The sequence below is a fragment of the Notolepis coatsorum genome (assembly GCF_963971535.1).
Source record: "Notolepis coatsorum genome assembly, chromosome: 16".
Lineage (NCBI taxonomy): Eukaryota > Metazoa > Chordata > Actinopteri > Aulopiformes > Paralepididae > Notolepis > Notolepis coatsorum.
This window is the reverse complement of record NC_140180.1, coordinates 94,172,088-94,189,677: the sequence shown is the minus strand read 5'-3', so window position 1 is coordinate 94,189,677 and position 17,590 is coordinate 94,172,088. Positions and strand designations below refer to the sequence as shown.

Sequence of the window (17,590 nt, the reverse complement as noted above, 5' to 3'; positions counted from 1 at the left end):
AAACTAGAGATCATCAAATCAATTAGTTTGATCAACAAATGTGAGATATTTCATGTGTTCATACATAGTCATATCACAGAATATTCTGTGGGTCCTGAAAGATTAGCCAAAATGCTCAAAAACCCTGGCAGAGGCTGCGGACTGTTCTATAGAAACTCTGGCGGTAAATGTGTTAATGACTGTGCACATTGACAGTTCGACATGCACTTGCTGTAATTTGAACGGAAACCATTGCAGTTTTACACATTTAGTATTAGGGTATATCCCCCCGTTTCACCAGACTAGCTGTTTGTCCCTCTATAGAAAGCAGTCTAGCTCTGTAGTGAAACCAGACTAGCCCTGTTTGTCCCTCTATAGAAACCAGACTAGCTCTGTAATGAAACCAGGCTAGCCCTGTTTGTCCCTCTATAGAAACCAGACTAGCTCTGTAATGAAACCAGGCTAGCCCTGTTTGTCCCTCTATAGAAACCAGACTAGCTCTGTAATGAAACCAGACTAGCCCTGTTTGTCCCTCTATAGAAACCAGACTAGCTCTGTAATGAAACCAGGCTAGCCCTGTTTGTCAGTCTATATAGAAACCAGACTAGCTCTGTAATGAAACCAGGCTAGCCCTGTTTGTCAGTCTATATAGAAACCAGACTAGCTCTGTAATGAAACCAGGCTAGCCCTGTTTGTCCGTCTATAGAAACCAGACTAGCTCTGTAATGAAACCAGGCTAGCCCTGTTTGTCCTCTATAGAAACCAGACTAGCTCTGTAATGAAACCAGGCTAGCCCTGTTTGTCAGTCTATATAGAAACCAGACTAGCTCTGTAATGAAACCAGGCTAGCCCTGTTTGTCCGTCTATAGAAACCAGACTAGCTCTGTAATGAAACCAGGCTAGCCCTGTTTGTCAGTCTATATAGAAACCAGACTAGCTCTGTAATGAAACCAGGCTAGCCCTGTTTGTCCGTCTATAGAAACCAGACTAGCTCTGTAATGAAACCAGGCTAGCCCTGTTTGTCCGTCTATAGAAACCAGACTAGCTCTGTAATGAAACCAGGCTAGCCCTGTTTGTCAGTCTATATAGAAACCAGACTAGCTCTGTAATGAAACCAGGCTAGCCCTGTTTGTCCCTCTATAGAAACCAGACTAGCTCTGTAATGAAACCAGGCTAGCCCTGTTTGTCAGTCTATATAGAAACCAGACTAGCTCTGTAATGAAACCAGGCTAGCCCTGTTTGTCAGTCTATATAGAAACCAGACTAGCTCTGTAATGAAACCAGGCTAGCCCTGTTTGTCCCTCTATAGAAACCAGACTAGCTCTGTAATGAAACCAGGCTAGCCCTGTTTGTCAGTCTATATAGAAACCAGACTAGCCCTGTTTGTCCCTCTATAGAAACCAGACTAGCTCTGTAATGAAACCAGGCTAGCCCTGTTTGTCAGTCTATATAGAAACCAGACTAGCTCTGTAATGAAACCAGGCTAGCCCTGTTTGTCCCTCTATAGAAACCAGACTAGCTCTGTAATGAAACCAGGCTAGCCCTGTTTGTCAGTCTATATAGAAACCAGACTAGCTCTGTAATGAAACCAGGCTAGCCCTGTTTGTCCGTCTATATAGAAACCAGACTAGCTCTGTAATGAAACCAGGCTAGCCCTGTTTGTCCCTCTATAGAAACCAGACTAGCTCTGTAATGAAACCAGGCTAGCCCTGTTTGTCAGTCTATATAGAAACCAGACTAGCTCTGTAATGAAACCAGGCTAGCCCTGTTTGTCCGTCTATATAGAAACCAGACTAGCTCTGTAATGAAACCAGACTAGCCCTGTTTGTCCCTCTATAGAAACCAGACTAGCTCTGTAATGAAACCAGATTAGCCCTGTTTGTCCCTCTATACTGCAGCGGTTCTCAAACTACGGGTCGCGACCCAAAGTTGAGTCGCGGGTAGGTGACAGTGGGGTAGGGCTGGGCGATATGGCCTAAAAATCAGATTTACGATTTTAATCGATTTTTTTTCTCTTGAAAACTAGAAATCATTCAAATAACCTTTATTTTTATTTGACACAAAAGAAATCAAACCAAGATGAATTTCCCTATTGGGATTGAAGTGCAAACCTAACTTTCACCAATCTTCACTTAAAAAAAAGAAATAATAATAATATATATATAAAAGGTTACTCTTGATCAAACAGAAATGAATGTCCCTATTGGGATTAATAGTGCAATAACTTGCTTTTTCACAAAACTTCACTTAAAACAAATAGAAAGGTGCCTCTTGATCACCAAACAAGAATGAATTTCCATATTGGGATTAATAAAGTGCAAATCTAAATTTCACCAAACATCACTTTGTTAAATAAAAGGTGACCCCTGAATTTTTTTATTTTTTTTTGAAAATAAATTTAAATTTTTCAAAATAACCAGCTGCTACAGTATACCACAGTTAAGTGAGGTGGCTATCTCGAGGCAGCAGTGTTAATTTTGGCAGCTATTTTCATTTTAGTTTTAGTCTTAGTCATGTGTCAAGTGCTCCTTTTTCGTTTATCATATTTAGTCATCTTCATTTATTTTTCGTTTAGTCAGTTTTAGTCAACTAAAATGTCTGAGCATTTTAGTCTTAGGGCGTTTTCACACCTAGCTCGTTTGGAGCTGTTGTTCCGAAACCTGGAGCGTTTACCCCCTATTTCGGTTCAGTTGGGCATATGTGAACACAGCAATCGCATTCTGTTGCGGAACAAAACAAGCGGGCCGAGACCACCTAGAGAGTGAGTGGCTACAGACCACTGCACTTAAATATAAACATTAGTCTACCTGGAGACTCAATGAGGTAATTGTAGATGTCGCCATAAGACGCGTCTGGTCATTTAGTGGGATCATTGTTTCATTATCCTGTTCGGCTGAAAGGACACTGGCCACCGAAGCTCCCCCCTCTGATGGAACAGTCCAGGGCGGGTGTGCGTTGCGTCACAATCCATGGGCAATCTGCGCATGTGCATGGGGAATAGCTGCTTAAAAACTGGCTTTTTTGCTGCCGATTTAGTTCTGATCGATTAGGAATGGCTTGCGCCGTGTTCAGGAGATTCAGGCGCATACAAGTCTATTCGATCATGTCTCCAGCACCCCCACAGCCGTATCTGCAACCACTTACATCACAGCTCTCATCCACATTCATTAATTTGCTCCCCCCGCTATCTCCTCCCCGATTTCAATGTAACGCGGAAGTGTACTGCACTTCCGCGTTACATTGAAATCGGGGAGGAGATAGCGGGGGGGAGCATAATGAATGTGGATGAGAGCCTTGATGTAAGTGATTGCAGATACGGCTGTGGGGGTGCTGGAGACATGATCGAATAGACTTGTATGCGCCTGAATCTCCTGAACACGGCGCAAGCCATTCCTAATCGATCAGAACTAAATCTGCCGATTTACATCACGGCTCTCATCCACATTCATTAATTTGCTCCCCCCGCTCTCCCCTCCCCGATTTCAATGTAACGCGGAGATTCAGGGTTAGGGGGGGGGGGGGGGGGGGGCACACCCCAAAATCTGACCAATGAGTGACAGTTTGCGTTTGTTTTGGTCCGCTGTTAACACAGCCGTGTGAACACAAACGAACTAAGGGACAAGTGCAACATTGTATCATTATAGTCCCTGTGTCTCCCTGAATCGGAACAAAGCAAACGAACTACAGGTGTAAAAACGCCCTTAGTCAGTTTGTCTCAATTGTCTTTTTTGTTTTAGTCTAGATTTAGGCCATGGTTAGACTAGTGTTTTTGTGGTCGTTTTTTGAATACGTTTGAATACGTTTCATGTCCCTTTTACACAGAAATGCGTTTTTTGGCGGATACGTTGTGGCCCTACTGAAAACGCTAAATTGTGTTTTCCGTTTTGGAGTAGTAATCAGTCGTGTAATCTTCACGGAGCCGTTGTTGCAAAAACGCCCATGCGCAGTAGATACCATCTGCGTGCCCTTCCGGTGACAACAGAGTGTGTGTGTGTGGGTGTGTGTGTGTGTTTGGGACAGAGCTGTCCCAGTCCCAAATAGCTGCAGCTACCATGTGTTGTCAAGTTATTGTTATAAGGACCCCAGTCCAAGCTACAACAGTCTGCATTCCTTTAACAATTGTTTGTATTGAGCCGTATTGTATTGTACCCATTATGCAATATGTTAAATAAAGTTTACATCCATTCATTCTGCTAGCATTACCGATTGGTTGAGCACTGCCACTGGCTAACATGAGCTAGCGTTAGCTATCAGACCCGGTTAGCTCAAAGCTCCTCTTTCAACTTAACAAGCATTAAACAAAATGGCCCAGTCATCTATTCACCTTTGTTTAATACACACGGCGTTGTCTCTAATGTTATCTAGCTACTGATAGCTCCCGATATCATCAGTTTGGTGCTGGCTAACTAGCGTGAGCTAACGTTAGCTTCTAGCCACAATGCTATACTGCTATAATGGCATATTCCATTGACGTTAGCATGCAGCTAACAATGTAGCTAAAAACGTTGCCGATCTTTTTTTAGACTAAACTATCCGCTCTTGGTGGTCACTTGTGTTGATGTTAGTTTTGTTTCATCAACAAAATGAGAGGCAGAACACAGTGAATGTATCCGTTTTGTTTATTGCACTTTTATTAGACTTTGCTGAAAAAGAAGTGCTGCATTGGGTAAATAGGCAAAGATGGTGGCGCCCGCCTTGTTGACATTTTCTTTGCAGGAAGTGTATTGGCGCATTCAAGTTCTGATTGGTTGAAATTGCCTTCATGTTCGCCACCTACTGCCACCTACTGCTTTGGCAGTGTACTACATCACTGTGCTCAGGTGACAAAAACGAAAGTGTGACTCGCCTTTTCTATGTTGCGGCGAAACTCATCTGACAATGAAACGAAAACTAAACTAAGGTGTAACCGGCGCCTTAGTCGACGAAAACGGATGACATTTTTGTCTATTTTTAGTTAATGTACTAAAAAAAAGTATATTATATAAATTATAAAACTTTTTTTCCTTTTCTTTTTTACAGCTACTGTTTTATATATACTGTTTTTTAGTAATAACTAGAAAGTAATGGTATTTATTCAACAACAGGTGATTGTATAGATTAGTATTAATATCATTAAATGACAACTATGCTCAACTATGCTTCACCCACGGAAAGGTTAGCTAGTAGCAGAGGCTCTGTTGTGATTTTTAATGCACAATAAATATTCAACATTCTCTTTTGAGACTCCGCCTCAGACTCTTATCATTTGGCACTAAAAGCTAAACATTGTCACCGGTATGGCTGTCCGCAACATGTCATTAATTGTGTGCGAGAGGTCGATCAGTTAGCCACATTAGCATGAGCTAGTTTAGCCACTAGTTAACGCGAGCTAGATGGAAATACAAACAATGTAACGTTACTGGTGAAAAAGTGATTTACCTTGGAATACTCCTTTGCCAACTTGCTGTACTGTACTTTGCTTGCAGGTCTGCAGCTGGATTATGAATAGTCCCAACTTTAGCCAAGGTAACATTAAGCTAAAACTAGCTTTTCAAATAGCTCTTCAGCTAATGCTAATAACAGAGGTCCCCGTCACACTGCTCTGTCGGGACGATGGCATTAAGAAAAGTTATAATAATTTTGTCTCGTCTTGTTTTAGTCAACAATATCAACATACATGAAGAGAAATTTCGTCCTGGCTTTTGTAAATTACATTTTTGTGTCCTCAGTTGTGGTCAACGATATTTTATAAACTATTTAGTCTCGTTAGGGTCACATGGTCTTCAATAACGTCACATCTTGTTGTCGTCATGAAACAAACCTTCGTTGACGAACATCTTTCGTCATCATTTTAGTTGACAAAATTAACACTGGCAGAGTATTAAATCGCCTTTTTTAACTCGGAGAATTAGCGCAGATTTTCCTTGCAGACAAAAACAACCCATTGGCAGAGAAATGTGCTGATAATGAGCTGGATTAAGAAACCCTGTTAGTGGCACTCCGGGATAATCAGCAGAGATTTGCCGGTATTTACTCTGCTTGGTGGCTTTTTGTAGGAACAGAATGTTGCAAAAAAGTCTTTAGCCCATCATCTGTAGCCACTAGAAGGGCTCATTAAACAATTTCAGAGAGAGAGCGCGGATAATTTGGACAACTGGATCAAAGATCTGTTCATTACGCATGGCGCAGCAGGTCTCCCACTGTCTGAGCAGGAGGCGCTCAATGATCTTTCGTGTAACGAGCTACTCAAAGTCAAGTTCACTGGACAGGCCCTCGCAAAGTTCTGGATATCAGTCCGGAACGAGTACCCAGTGTTGTGTAATGCTGCGCTGAGAACGCTTGTCCCCTTCGCATCAACATACCTCTGTGAGGGCGGATTTTCAGAGTAGAAGCGGATCTCCGCCAAAGCGCACGTGAACGTATTTTCTTTTCATGTTCTGGCAACATATTTTGGCTAAATGTGCCTTGTTTTATAAATGTGTACATACAGAAGAAATTCTGTTGCTTTTGTTGATAATATTCATTAATTTCATTTTCTAATAAATACGCATGATCAAGTTCAAAATCTCTGTAATGAAACCTGACTAGCTCTTTCAGCTCTGTGGTGAAACCAGCCATACAGTAACATAAATCATGTGAGGGATAAGGCTGATCATCTGACTCCCTCCTGCTTGACACACACACACACACACACACACACACACACACACACACACACACACACACACTTCTGAACAGAAAAGAGCAGACTACATTAAAATGGGAAAAGGCATTTTTATGACTAGGAAATGTTCTGCTTTTATCACTCCCTCCATAATGAAATCTGTTATTCATTCTTTGGTTGTCTTGATTGATTGATTGAAAAGTTTATTAACAGATTGCAGAATGGGTACAGTACAGTACAGCTCAATACATACAATTGTTAAGGGGATGCAGACCAGAGAAAGACTTTCGTCTTGTTTACATCAGGGTCCCCCATTTTCAATTCATCATATGACATACATGACATACAGATACAGATACATTTACATTTAGTCATTTAGCTGACGCTTTTATCCAAAGCGACTTACAAGTTCTGTACGACAAGCCATCAGGAAGGGCACAACTCTATCAGCTGAGCAACAATGTTCATCAAAGTGTTGAGTGCTACAGTGTAGGTTAGTTTATTAGGACAAGTGCATGACAGTACGGTTAGTTAGGGTTAGATTTTTTTTTTTTTTTTTTTTTAATTCAGATAATGGTTGAAGAAGTGCGTCTTTAGTCGACGGCGAAAGATTGGACGTGATTCGGCTGTCCTAACTGGGGTGGGTAGTTCATTCCACCATTGTGGGGCAAGGACTGAGAATAGGCGACTTCTCTTTGATGACCCTCCCGGAGCTTGGATAGGAGTAGGTCTGAGGCGGCCAGAAGATGCAGAGCGTAGGGGTCTTGAGGGTGTGTAGTTAGAGACCATTGACCGGAGGTAGGCGGGAGCGGTTCCCTTTGCCGCACGGTATGCTAGGTCGAGGGCCTTGAAGCGGATTCGTGCAGCAATGGGGAGCCAGTGCAGGTCCCTAAGAAGTGGGGTGACATGGGCCGACTTCGGTAGGTTTGAGATCAGGCGGGCCGCTGCGTTCTGAATGAGTTGAAGAGGCTTAGTGGCAGTGGCCGGGAGGCCAGCGAGCAGTGCATTGCAGTAGTCGAGGCGGGAGATGACTGTTGATTGGACGAGGAGTTGGGTGGCTTCTTTTGTCAGGAAGGGGCGTATCCTTCTGACGTTGCTCAGGAGGAATCGGCAGGTTCTGGTCGTCGCTGCGATGTGAGCAGAGAAGTTCAACTGGTCGTCGAGGACAACACCAAGGTTCTTGGCGGTCGGGGACGCAGTCACAGCTGCATTCTCGACTGTGATTGAAAGGTCGGTTAGGGGGGAGGATTTGGCCGGCAGGTGGAGCAATTCTGTTTTGCTTAGGTTCAGTTTGAGGTGGTTGGACGTCATCCAGGCTGAGATGTCGGACAGACAGGCTAGACAGATAGACAGTACTGCTACATCTATAAATTTATGACATATCAGATTTGCAAATACAGTACTGTTTGTGATACAAAAAGTGTCCAGAAAAAGAGTGTATATACATTTGACGTAGAAACTGTACATTGGAGGAGGTTGGGTGGGTGGGGTGGGGTTGGTGGGTGGGGGCTGTACATTGGAGGGGGGGGGGGGGGGGTTGGGGTAGGGGGGGGGGGGACACTGTACACTGGAATACTGACAAAGCCATACTTGGTAATTTACTGTACAACTGGGTTAAGACTCGAAGTCTCATTTAGAATACTGCCCTGTTATCTGGTCGTCAGCTACAAAATAGAATTTAAAAAAGTTGCAGGTTGCTCAGAATAAAGCGGCTCGTCTGGCACTAGGCTGTTCATACAGGACAAGTATTGGTTTTATGCATGAACATCTGGCATGGCTGATGGTTGAAAATAAAGTATCGATGAGTCTTCTAATGCTACTGCAGAACATTATTAGCACTGGTAAACCATCTAGCTTGGCTCAGCATTAGAAATGACTTCTGAACATGGTTACAACACTAGAGGGCCCGCTTCTGGTAACATCAGAACAAAATCAGCACAAAAACATCTCATCCACAATACATAATAAAATTACTTTCAAAACAAATATTAAGAGATATCTTGCAAATGTCAAGTATGTAACGGTTATCTTCTGTGTATTATATATTTCACTGATTCTTGAGAGTCGGGACAAAACACGTTTTAAATATTATATTTTGAGAATGCACACTATATTAATTAGAGTTATATATTCATGTAGAGAAAGGTCTGAGCTATTTAACCATGTAAAGGTGTGGGCTCTACATAGAAAAACATTTTCAACAAATTCACATGTTTCCCTTTGAAACTTGATTTGTGTTAACTCCGTCAGACACACAAAAAAGTATATAATTCTAATTATTCCAGTCCAACAAGAATCTAAAGTGCTGAAGTATGTTGTAATAGTGTTTAGTTACTCTGGTATGCAATAAAATATAATATATAAACCTCAGGTGTAATTTCACACTATTCTGAAAACCCAGAGTTAGAAATATTAGCATTTTCAAACTTTATTTTTAATTTTGATATGATAAAAAAAATATCATTAAGTAAATAAGACACAAGAGGATGAAGATCTAATGCTCCTTTATTACTTAAACAACATAAACTGAAAAAGGAATTTGGGCGGCTACGTGGCGTAGTGGGCAAGGCGCTCGCCACGAATGACGGAGACGCTGGGCTTGCCTGTTCGAGCCCAGCGCTCCACATTGCTTTCAGTTTAGCTGGTCGTTCATACTAATACACATTGGCCGTATTAGGGGGTGGGAAACTGATGGGTGGGGATCGGGCGTTGTGGACAGCGACTCCTACAGGTCGGTTGGTGCGCCTGCGCAGTAGAATCAGGAAGTGTCGGGGGCAGCGTGAGCCTCCCACGCGTTACTCCTCGCCACTGAGAGATCGAGCTGCGCAGGTGAAAAGATGCGACTGCTGTTACCTCAAGTACCGGAGGGGACTTGTGCTATGTATGACTTAGTCCACATTGCAGCCGGCTTGTGGGAGGCAAGAAACAGCGTTCGTGACAGGGGAGGGTTGAATTGGATGATACGAAATTGGGATGGGAGAAAATATAGAAAAATTGAAGAAAAAGTGGATAAAAAAAAAACTGAAGAAGGAATTTGTATTTTCCCCAAGATTAACAAAAATAAATATCTGACGGTGTTGACAATGATCTGACGGTGTTGACGAGAAACTGACGGAGTTGACAAAATTGGATTTGCATCTCTGCTCAATTTTTTAAACAGATGGAAGTGACAATAATAAGAACTAATAACTCCATGTCTTATACTGAACATTTTGTTAACTCAATTGTAATAAACAACCAACTTTACATACACTGTTTCCAACTATTACAAAATGCACTGTTTCCAACAACAAAAACAGTAATGGAGAACAGGACCCCTTCTTCTCGTCCCTGTTTTCATCTACCTCCTCTACACCACTTCCTGATCTCCACTTTCTCACCCACTTCTCCTCTTCCTTTCCTTCTGCATTTCTGATTAGTTTCACTATGATGTCTTGAACTGGGCAGAAACAGACATCCTTCTTGCCACATTTGGGCTGAACCACATTTCTGTTGGACCATGGGGATGCAGAAATTCCACTTTCACATCTTGTTGCTCATTATCCACATCGATGGTCTTGGCTAGCCACCAGTGGTCATCATATACTACTGCTAACCAGTCTCCATTACTAAGGCTGCTAACAGTCGTTACTGTCACCGTACCCTCAGGACCTTTCAAAGGTTCTTCGTCCAACTCCTCCATTACATCTTCCATCTCCATACCCTCTTCCATCTCATTTTCCATCTCCTCCCACAACATGGCCAGAGGTCTCTTCTTCCTTGCCCTCCGTGTATCACTCTGCTGTTCTCCTGGGTTGCCATGGTAATATGAGGTAGCTGGGCAGAAGCACTGGCAATCCAACATCTCGCTGCAAAAGCAGGATAGTTGTCTGTTGTGGATCCTGTCCTTATGTGCGATGATCTGGTGTATTTGTCTTGTTGAGGGAACCGGTTTGAGAGGATTCATGAGAAGTGTGTCGTATCTTTGCATGTCTTCTTCCACAATATGATACAGCTGAACACCATTCAGACTGTTTGAGACCTTTTTGAAGAATATGTGTACATCCGTCACATAATTTCCTCTCAGGACCAGGTTGTCAGCTGTTCTTTTTACTGTTCCGCCAATGCCGTCTGGTGAGCCCTTACCATGAGAAGTGGGGAAGAAGTTCCACGTTGTCATTTCAAACCCCAGTGTAGGTGGGATACCAGACAGAAGAAAAAAGTTTTTCTTGTTCTTGTTTGCTTGGACCATCAGACCAAAAGTGCACGGTGGTAACCTGTGGATATTTTGTCTTGATATCTTTTAGGACTGGATCCATTTGTGTCCAGATTGCTGCAGCATCCTGTCTCTTTGACTCTGACAGTGTGCAAAACCCTGCCTTTCCACCCTTAGTGTAATACATTCTGTGGCAGATTTTGTCCGAAATGGCAGGCCTGAACTTCAGCTTTATATTTGAATTTCCACGATTCTGAAAAGTCAACATGGACGATTGCTGTACTCTCATCACAGGACTCAATTGTGTTGCTGTATTCTTTTGACTGGTTTCGCAATGAACACACATGTGTTGTGGTTTCCTTTCTGAGTTTTTGCTCATAAAGTTTGATGAGCAATGAAAGGCTGCCTCGGTGTTCGACGAGCTTAGTGTTCATGTCGATTCCATTGCATGGGTCTTCTTGAACTCTCTCCCACTGCCTCCATTGAACATCGATTTTGTCTTGCTCTTGGGTTGTAACTGTACCTTTGTTTAGACATTGTGAGCAGACGCGAAGAAGGCAGGCCTCACTTGCTGGAGAGCAACAAACTAATTGAAAACGGTCATCCAGTTTGTTTGACTTCACAACACCAGACATTTTAAGGACCTTGAGCATTAAGCATGCATTTTCATGTATTTGACACAGACATGTCTTCCGATCAGATGCTTTTGGTGCTGTGACATAGAAGGGCCTCAGAGCACAGAATGAAGAATAGCTCAGCTTTACAGTGGGGTTCTTAATCTGGAATTCAGTGTGGAGGTTGAGCATGGAGTCTAGCAGGATCATTATGTGCCGCTTGATCTTGTTCCTGGTGATTGTGTCAGTCTTATCCGTTGTCACACGTGTAGAGTTCAGGAAGAAATCCTGAACAGTCTGTGTTATACCCTGTATTAATGTTGGCTTTTTCTGAGGCTGCTCCTTTTCTCTCATTAACTTGTAGGTTAACCCAAACTCTTTCATTTGTTGAAGAAGACGATACTTTTTAAGAATCGTGCCTGAAGTGATGACACACTCAGTGCTGGTTTTTGGCGCCGTGGGCCAGGAGTTTGTTTGTCTTCAGCTCTCTTCTGGGGATGTTGTGGAATAGAAGGGTCTTTTGGATTTTCAGATTCCTTACTTTGCTTCCTGATAGCATCTTCTTTGTTTCTGTGCCTGGAGAGTCCAGTGGTGATGTATTTGTAGCCTTTTTTCTGCGCATTATTGTTTTTATCAGGTTGTTTCGTTGCTTTGTTACATTTGTAATATTCTCTTTCATAGTTTTTATTTCTCTTGAATGCCTTTTTCGCATTTTACTTCGTTGCTTTTCCTGTCTGAGAGACTAGAATATCCTGATCTGATTTTTATCTGATCCTGATTTTTCTTGAACTCTACACTTGTGACAACTGATAAGATTGAGACAACTGACTAGCAAAATATTATCCTGTTGATCACTCCATACCATAATGTATTACACTATGGATGGAAAGAGTCAGATAAAGGATGATGTAGCAATCTACAGTAGACACACATGGACCAGTCCTATATTAAGAATTATTATAAAGATATTAAGATGAAATATCCACAGTTTACCACCGTTCACCTTTGCTCTGATGATCTAAGTAAACAGTATAAGAACAAGAATAACTGTTTTCTTCTGTCTTGTATCCCTACTGGGTTATGAAATTTTACATCAATCAATCAACCACGTAGACAAGTGATATATTTATATATTAACACATGTGCTGGGAAAGTAAGACAATTATTCAATAAGCAGACCACAGCCTGCCCATGCTCTAAAAGTCAGAAGTGTATTGTAATGCATGCTATTATATGCACACTTCTGTGCAGATACAACTCTGAAATAACATTTAAATCCTTTACCATGTTCAAAATTTTTATAATAATAGCATATTATGAGGTTATTGATGGATTTGTCAACTCCGTCAGCTTGGGGGGGCAGGTGGCGCACGGAGATTACGTTAGTCACCAACACCGGGAGACACTAGGATTCGCCTGTTCGAATCCAGCTCCCGGCGTTGCTATCAGCTTGGCTGGCCCCTCACACTGATACAATTGGCCGTATCAGAGGGTGGGAAAGCTGAAGGGTGGGTCCTGGGCGTTGTGGACAGCGACCCCTACAGTTCGGTCGGGGCACCTGCTCAGAGAGGGCTGGAACTGAGGAGAGATAGTGTGGCCTCCCACACGCTACACTCTCCCCGGTGAGAGCCTGCGCGGCCAGGTTGGCCTGCCCCAGGCTGCACATGCGTCGGAGGAAAGCATGTGACAGTCTCCGGTCTCCCGGACCAACAGTAGGGGAAAGTACGCAACAACCAGGAAGGGTGGGATGGGAGAGAAATCGGGAAAAAAAGGAGGAGAAGAAAGATAATAAAAAGAAAAAAAAAAAAAAAAAAAAAAAAAAAAATCCGGCAGCTTACACGTCAACTCCGTCAGACACAAAATCTGACGGAGTTGATGTCTGACGGAGTTGACAAAAAGGCACACATTTTCCCTCCAAGCCTGTAGTGTGCACTGCAGCTAGCTAGTTTTTTGGCAGTTGCTAGCCGTCTTAATAATCTCACTGAAACACTTGAATTCAATCCACTATTGTTTTTTAAAAGTATAATAACGGAGAGATGGTGTTGACATGTTCCAGCTGTGACCATAGGAATATTGACATTGTTTGTCTAAAATATCAAAACGTATCAAATTTACCAGACCATGTGTGGTAGTGTTGCATTCACCACAGGCAGGGAAAGGAAAAGGAGTCCTCAGGGATAGAGCTGGCCATGCTATTGCCTGATTTAATTAGGTTTATGAAAAAGTCTGACGGAGTTGACATAAACTGAGGACACAACTTTGATAGGCAGATTTCTATGGAAAATATTATTTGAGTTTCATGGCATGCATTGTTTTATACATTTATAACCCTTATCCTTGATTTGATATGTATGTTTTCACAAGTGGAGAGGTTTTTCAAGCTTTTTTGGGCTGGTCAATAATGTGACCCTTGCTGAGGACAAGGAAATTAACATGGGAGCTTCTAACCACAGATTATACATTTAAACAAATATCCCCCAAAAAACAAATATATGTGCTAAAACATAACATCAGTATACACAATACCTTTAGATTGAACTTTGTGAGTATGTCAATCATTATTAATTTCTTTATTTTTTATATAAATTAGACTTTTCTATGTAGGACATGTTTTGTCCCGACTCTCAAGAATCAGTGATTTTTTTGTTTGACTGGAATGTTAGATTTTATAATGTGAATTTGTATAATTTTTTATTTGTGTTTTGTCAAGTATGTAACCGTTATCTGTGTATTTAATCTTTTTTTTGTTTGACTGGAATGTTAGATTTTATAATGTGAATTTGTATATTTGTATTAATTTTTAATTTGTGTTTTGTTTTAATTTTTTATTCGTATTTTTTGTTGTACATTTGTATTGTATTTGTTTTGTCCAGGACCCCAGGAAGACTAGAGGCTCGTTCATGTGTCTCTAATGGGGATCCTTTAATAAACATAAACATAAACAGCAGCGCTACACCTACAATGAAAATTCAAGCCTTTTTACTTATTATTATTATTATTTTTATTTTTTTACTTTATTTTCTTTCTATTATTTAATTTTTTATTTATTTACTATTATCATTATTATTTTTCTTATATATGTATGTGGGGACGAGTAGGGATATTAGATGTATACCAGTCCAGGATCTATACTGGTACTCACCCTTTTGTCTCAGGTTTTTTGTATGGGTGATGGGTAAAAAAATTTAATAAAAAGTGTCAAGATTAAAAATATGCGTGTACATTTGTGTGTGTATGTAAGTATGGATATGTGCAGTTATGTATGTGTATGTGGGTACACGTACTATACCTAAATGTAAAATTACTTTCTTTGACACAATAAAGTATAACAAAAAAAGACTACAGCAGTGCAGAACAGAGTCAAATATACAACCAGTGAATAACATTCATCGTCATTCCTTTAGTTGTTTGGAGCCCCAGCATCACATCCATAGCGCTGGAATTTGCTAGAATATTGTCAGCTTTCTCACAGTGTTTTTTTTATGTTACTATGGTTACCCCCGTATTTCTGAGCAGAGCGCGTGAGCGCCCGGGTGAGTCACGAGCACGACCTGCAGCGCGGGAAGTGAGAGCTTCCCAGGTGCACTTAGAGAGCAGGCTTGGTCCTCTGTGTCCTCCTCACCTAACCCTAACCCAGGTGCACTCAGAGAGCAGGCTTGGTCCTCTGTGTCCTGCTCACCTAACCCTAACCCAGGTGCACTCAGAGAGCAGGCTTGGTCCTCCTCACCTAACCCTAACCCAGGTGCACTCAGAGAGCAGGCTTGGTCCTCTGTGTCCTGCTCACCTAACCCTAACCCAGGTGCACTCAGAGAGCAGGCTTGGTCCTCGGCGTCCTCCTCACCTAACCCTAACCCAGGTGCACTCAGAGAGCAGGCTTGGTCCTCCTCACCTAACCCTGACCCAGGTGCACTCAGAGAGCAGGCTTGGTCCTCCTCACCTAACCCTGACCCAGGTGCACTCAGAGAGCAGGCTTGGTCCTCTCCTCCTCACCTAACCCTAACCCAGGTGCACTCAGAGAGCAGGCTTGGTCCTCTCCTCCTCACCTAACCCTAACCCAGGTGCACTCAGAGAGCAGGCTTGGTCCTCAGTGTCCTCCTCACCTAACCCTAACCCAGGTGCACTCAGAGAGCAGGCTTGGTCCTCGGCGTCCTCCTCACCTAACCCTAACCCAGGTGCACTCAGAGAGCAGGCTTGGTCCTCGGCGTCCTCCTCACCTAACCCTAACCCAGGTGCACTCAGAGAGCAGGCTTGGTCCTCTCCTCCTCACCTAACCCTAACCCAGGTGCACTCAGAGAGCAGGCTTGGTCCTCTCCTCCTCACCTAACCCTAACCCAGGTGCACTCAGAAAGCAGGCTTGGTCCTCTCCTCCTCACCTAACCCTGACCCAGGTGCACTCAGAGAGCAGGCTTGGTCCTCAGTGTCCTCCTCACCTAACCCTAACCCAGGTGCACTCAGAGAGCAGGCTTGGTCCTCGGCGTCCTCCTCACCTAACCCTAACCCAGGTGCACTCAGAGAGCAGGCTTGGTCCTCTCCTCCTCACCTAACCCTAACCCAGGTGCACTCAGAGAGCAGGCTTGGTCCTCTCCTCCTCACCTAACCCTAACCCAGGTGCACTCAGAAAGCAGGCTTGGTCCTCTCCTCCTCACCTAACCCTGACCCAGGTGCACTCAGAGAGCAGGCTTGGTCCTCAGTGTCCTCCTCACCTAACCCTAACCCAGGTGCACTCAGAGAGCAGGCTTGGTCCTCAGTGTCCTCCTCACCTAACCCTAACCCAGGTGCACTCAGAGAGCAGGCTTGGTCCTCAGTGTCCTCCTCACCTAACCCTAACACAGGTGCACTCAGAGAGCAGGCTTGGTCCTCAGTGTCCTCCTCACCTAACCCTAACCCAGGTGCACTCAGAGAGCAGGCTTGGTCCTCAGTGTCCTCCTCACCTAACCCTAACCCAGGTGCACTCAGAGAGCAGGCTTGGTCCTCAGTGTCCTCCTCACCTAACCCTAACCCAGGTGCACTCAGAGAGCAGGCTTGGTCCTCAGTGTCCTCCTCACCTAACCCTAACACAGGTGCACTCAGAGAGCAGGCTTGGTCCTCAGTGTCCTCCTCACCTAACCCTAACCCAGGTGCACTCAGAGAGCAGGCTTGGTCCTCAGTGTCCTCCTCACCTAACCCTAACCCAGGTGCACTCAGAGAGCTGGCTTGGTCCTCCTCACCTGTGGGAGCTGCAACGCTTCGGCAGCCTCATGATGCCGTCAGGGGACGACTCCGGCCCCCACTGCTGCCCTGCAACGAGCCGCGGCGGTGTGGCCCTCAGGAACCTACACACAGAGAGAGACACACACACACACACACACACAGGAAGAAACACATAGACAGATGGACAGACAAGGAGACAAACAAATTAATAAAACAAACTCACACTAACAGAAAGAAAAAGTGTATTCCTTTTTTTGTTTTTGTTTATAGAAATAAAACACCATTTAGTTCATTTTCACACATCAGTACCCACAATCATTCAAATAAAAAATTATAATTTGTGATATACTAAGCGTGTTATCACAGCAGAGCTATTTTATAGGTCTGTGCAGAAGAGCACATAGTAGCTTAAGTTTCACTTTTTACTTTCACAAAATAAGGTTTTGGCTTCAATGCATTAGCTGAAAGCATAAGGAATGTTCATACTTTTTTTTTATAATATCAAACAGGTATACGGGATAGTTATATAGGGACACTACGGAGAGGTCAAGGACCCAACATGGACGTGAGGAGGAGTGGATAGTTAGGAGTTGGGGAGGAAGGGGAAGGGTATATTACATAAAGGTACGGCAAGTTCTGATTTAACTCTCTATAAGAGATACCCCCCTTCTTAACGGGTAATGGGTATAGCTTAGAGGTTTTCGTAGGTCATATCCCCTTTCTTAACAGGTATTGGATATGGTCAATGCCCGGTCGGTGGCGGATTTGGTTTTGTTTTGTTTCAATGTTTCAAGGTATTAAAATGATAGAGATCCAGAAGTTTAGAGGCTGGAATAGAGGGTTCCTCGAGAAGGTTCAGCTCGGAAAGGGAGGAGGAGGGGGGGGGGGAGTAGAGATACAGAATCAAGTTGAGGATAGTTTAGTCAAGTTAGACTTTAAATAGCAGAAATGAGAAAAAGGGAGCAAGGG

The 17,590-nt window shown here is 43.2% G+C and overlaps 1 protein-coding gene across 1 annotated transcript in view; it reads right to left on the bottom strand.

Moving 5' to 3' along the window:
• st3gal5 (ST3 beta-galactoside alpha-2,3-sialyltransferase 5) overlaps window positions 1-17,590 on the bottom strand; it is a 73,256-nt gene that overhangs the window by 38,802 nt on the left and 16,864 nt on the right. Inside the window, 1 exon segment of the mRNA XM_084331751.1 lies at window positions 16,639-16,743. Within this exon segment, the coding sequence (XP_084187877.1) occupies window positions 16,639-16,670 (32 nt within the window). The 5' untranslated portion in view covers window positions 16,671-16,743.